At 37.6% G+C, this 3,285-nt stretch overlaps 1 protein-coding gene across 40 annotated transcripts in view; it reads left to right on the top strand.

The window, feature by feature from the left end:
- Positions 1 to 3,285, top strand: part of LOC119836036 (ryanodine receptor) — a 106,046-nt gene that overhangs the window by 79,503 nt on the left and 23,258 nt on the right. For 21 of the 40 annotated variants that reach the window (XM_038361207.1, XM_038361210.1, XM_038361222.1 and 18 more), the window contains 5 exons: positions 186 to 330; positions 679 to 791; positions 906 to 977; positions 1,915 to 2,076; positions 2,826 to 3,053. In XM_038361207.1, the coding sequence (XP_038217135.1) occupies positions 186 to 330; positions 679 to 791; positions 906 to 977; positions 1,915 to 2,076; positions 2,826 to 3,053 (720 nt within the window). The remainder of the gene's footprint in view (positions 1 to 185; positions 331 to 678; positions 792 to 905; positions 978 to 1,914; positions 2,077 to 2,825; positions 3,054 to 3,285) is intronic. The other 19 variants (XM_038361209.1, XM_038361219.1, XM_038361214.1 and 16 more) reach the window with 1 other exon arrangement.

Raw genomic sequence — 3,285 nt, forward strand, 5'->3', positions numbered from 1 at the left:
GGTGAGCCGCGCCGACATGTTGCACAAGGTGAGCCGCGCCGACATGTTGCATAAGGTGAGCCGCGCCGCCGCTGCGCAGGCGCACCGGCATGTTGCACAAGGAGGGACATTTTACATTAATTTCGCCTAGTTTTAGAACAGCATTCTATTCACATGTAAAATTCAACGATATCTCCAATTTACAGTCATCGACAGACGACACGTCCCAAGTGGAGTCGCAAATACAAGAAGACTGGCAACTCTTGGTGCGAGACATCTACTCGTTCTACCCGCTGCTGATCAAGTATGTGGACTTGCAGAGGAACCACTGGCTGAGGAATAATGTGCCTGGTGGGTATTGTATTACGGTTCATTTTTCTTCGTCATTCCTTTTTGGATTATGGAAAATAATTTACTTTTTTTAGGTTAGAGTGATTGTAATGAGATTAAATTTATTCAGACTAAAAATATTTGTTTATAACTTATTCCCTTTTATGAAAACTTTATTTTCCAAATTGTCTTCTCTGAGTTTACATTGATAAATTATTTCATTGGATCTCTATGAGCAAAACAGCTACATAAAGCTTTATTTACCCATAATTATTATCAGTATATAATTAGTTACTCTAGTAATTAATATCTATATTTTACACGTTTTATTCTGAATTTAATTTGAGCACAAAACATTCTCTTGTGCAGAGGCGGAAGAGCTTTACAACCACGTGGCCGAAATATTCAACATCTGGTCCAAGAGCCAGTACTTCCTCAAGGAGGAGCAGAACTTCATATCGGCCAACGAGATCGACAACATGGTAAGTGTCTAAATTTGTTCACGCCATATTGTCATCTATTTCTTTTTCTTTAAAGGCGCAAATAGCTTGTGCAGAGCCTTTTCTTTGTGTATTAAGCACTTTTTTGGCACATAGGTGTTGATAATGCCCACAGCGACTAGACGAGTGACTACGATTGTCGATGGCACTCCCCAAGGTGGCGGAAAGGTAATTGTGTTTGTCTATTGTTTTGTCCCTCTCTACTGTCTTCTTTCTCTTTCTGTGTGATCACTAACTAATAATTAAGTAAGTATTGTATAGGTTGGACGAAATTCCTGCACATGTTCATATGATTAAAACGTTATAGGAAATAAGGTACTTTCTGACGCATTTGAAAATGGACTTTTATTTCATTTTAACAATACTTTCATGTTACTATATTTGCATCCTTGTCATTTATGATACTTTCAAATGTGACAGAAAAATGGAGTTTTAAGTTTCCTATTTAATAAAATAATTGAAGCAAAAAAAGCAAAATAAATTATTAGTAGAATAGTTGGCTTTTGTAGTCTAGTCTTATTTTTGATTTGCTTGGTACAAACAACCAGACTCACAAATCACGGCAGTCAGAAGCATGATCACGTTTTGAATTAGAATTTAGTAAAAGTTTTGATAACCAATAATGACTGGAAATAAAAGTAAGAAATCTAAAAGTTTTTATAAATAAAATCTGCAGTTTATATTTTTCTTTTTGATATATTTTTATTAAATACAGTTTATACTTAAAGCTTATTAAATACAAATTAAAACTTAAAAGAATTACTAACGACATTAAGACACACCATTATTTTACGTATTATTTACGTATTCCAATTGTCAAACCTGAAGACTTTTGATTAGCAATTGAAACCCTAATTATAGCTTTCCCTTTGTGACAATTATTCAAACGCGATACCAAAATTGTCTTACCCATAAACTTACCAAGAATTAAAACCTAATTTCATAACAAAAACTTTATCATATAGTACAATTGAAAAATCTAGCCGAAATTCAAAATTCGTAAAAATCAATAAAACAAAACTCCGAAACGAGGAACAAAAGCCTTCAGGCGCGACAATGACGCAACATCCACACACGCACGGTCTAATCGCACGAAACAACAAAGCAGAAGAAGAAGAAGCACCGCGACAAGAAGCGCGACAAGGACAAGGAGGTGCAGGCGTCGCTGATGGTGGCGTGCCTCAAGCGGCTGCTGCCCGTCGGCCTCAACCTGTTCGCCGGCCGCGAGCAGGAGCTCGTGCAACACTGCAAGGACCGCTTCCTGAAGGTAGGGGACCTCCGCAGCCCGCGCTCCCGCAGCACGGGCATCACGCTGCCCTAGTGCCAGTTGGCAGATGTCACATGTAGTTGAAATTTGGATTCTTCGACATGCAAATTCTCATCTTCTCCTCAGCCTCACGATGTTGTACTTCATCGTTTCGAACAGTGGTGAAGTAGTTTGTGCAAATAAATTCAAAAATCTATTTATTTCTTGCACGTCCGTCCGGTTTCGAACCCCCGACTTTTCCCCCATAATAAGGTGACAATAGCATGTTATCATCATATAGTGCTCATCGACCTCGTCATCATTGCTACCGTTATCATCGATAGCAGTAGTAGTATACATCATCAAGGATAACAATAACATACGCATATCTGTGTATCAGAATTCAGATCTCAAGCTCTGATATTTATTATATTAATCAATGCAGCACTTTTAGAAGAAGTGTCTTCTAGAAGTGCTTTTGTATCGTCTTTTTGTATCGACTGTTTCCAATGGACCAGCTGCGTGAGTTGTACATTGAAATAACTTGAAAACATATCTGAAGATGTATAATTTACACCACTGGGTGATATAAAATCACAATCCTATTAAAATACAATGTAAATACACCTTTTTTTTACATCTGCTTCAACAGCTTCAACATTCATAAGGAACCTTACTTCTACCATTAAGATGCATTAACCAAAATATCTCTTAATCTACTTATTTCATATTCAAGTAGCAGTTTCCCCATAGTATACTACTATTTCCAGAAAATGTCAGAACAAGACGTAGCGGAATTCGCGAAGACCCAACTAACATTGCCAGATAAGATAGACCCGGCGGACGAGATGTCCTGGCAACACTATCTGTACAGCAAGCTCGGCTCCAAGAGCAAGACGGCGATAACCGTCGACACGGCGGAGAACAAGGCGAAGATCATCGACGATACTGTGGAGAGGATCGTTGCTATGAGCAAAGTGCTCTTCGGTTTGCATATGGTGAGTGTGCTTTGTGCGGACGGGTTAAGGTTAATTTTCGTTTGATTTCGGGTAATCAGGATATGTTTTTTGAATGATATCAGAGGGCTATTTTATATTGAAGGGATAATTAAAGTGAAGCTTTATTGATATTTACTTTTTTAAACATTAAAGCTACTAAACTACTTTTATGTAATATTGTTCAGGTACGGAAATGAATAAGCAGAAATATTTTTATACAGTAGTTTTATAT

This window comes from Zerene cesonia, chromosome 22, assembly GCF_012273895.1.
Source record: "Zerene cesonia ecotype Mississippi chromosome 22, Zerene_cesonia_1.1, whole genome shotgun sequence".
In the NCBI taxonomy this organism is placed as follows: Eukaryota; Metazoa; Arthropoda; class Insecta; order Lepidoptera; family Pieridae; genus Zerene; species Zerene cesonia.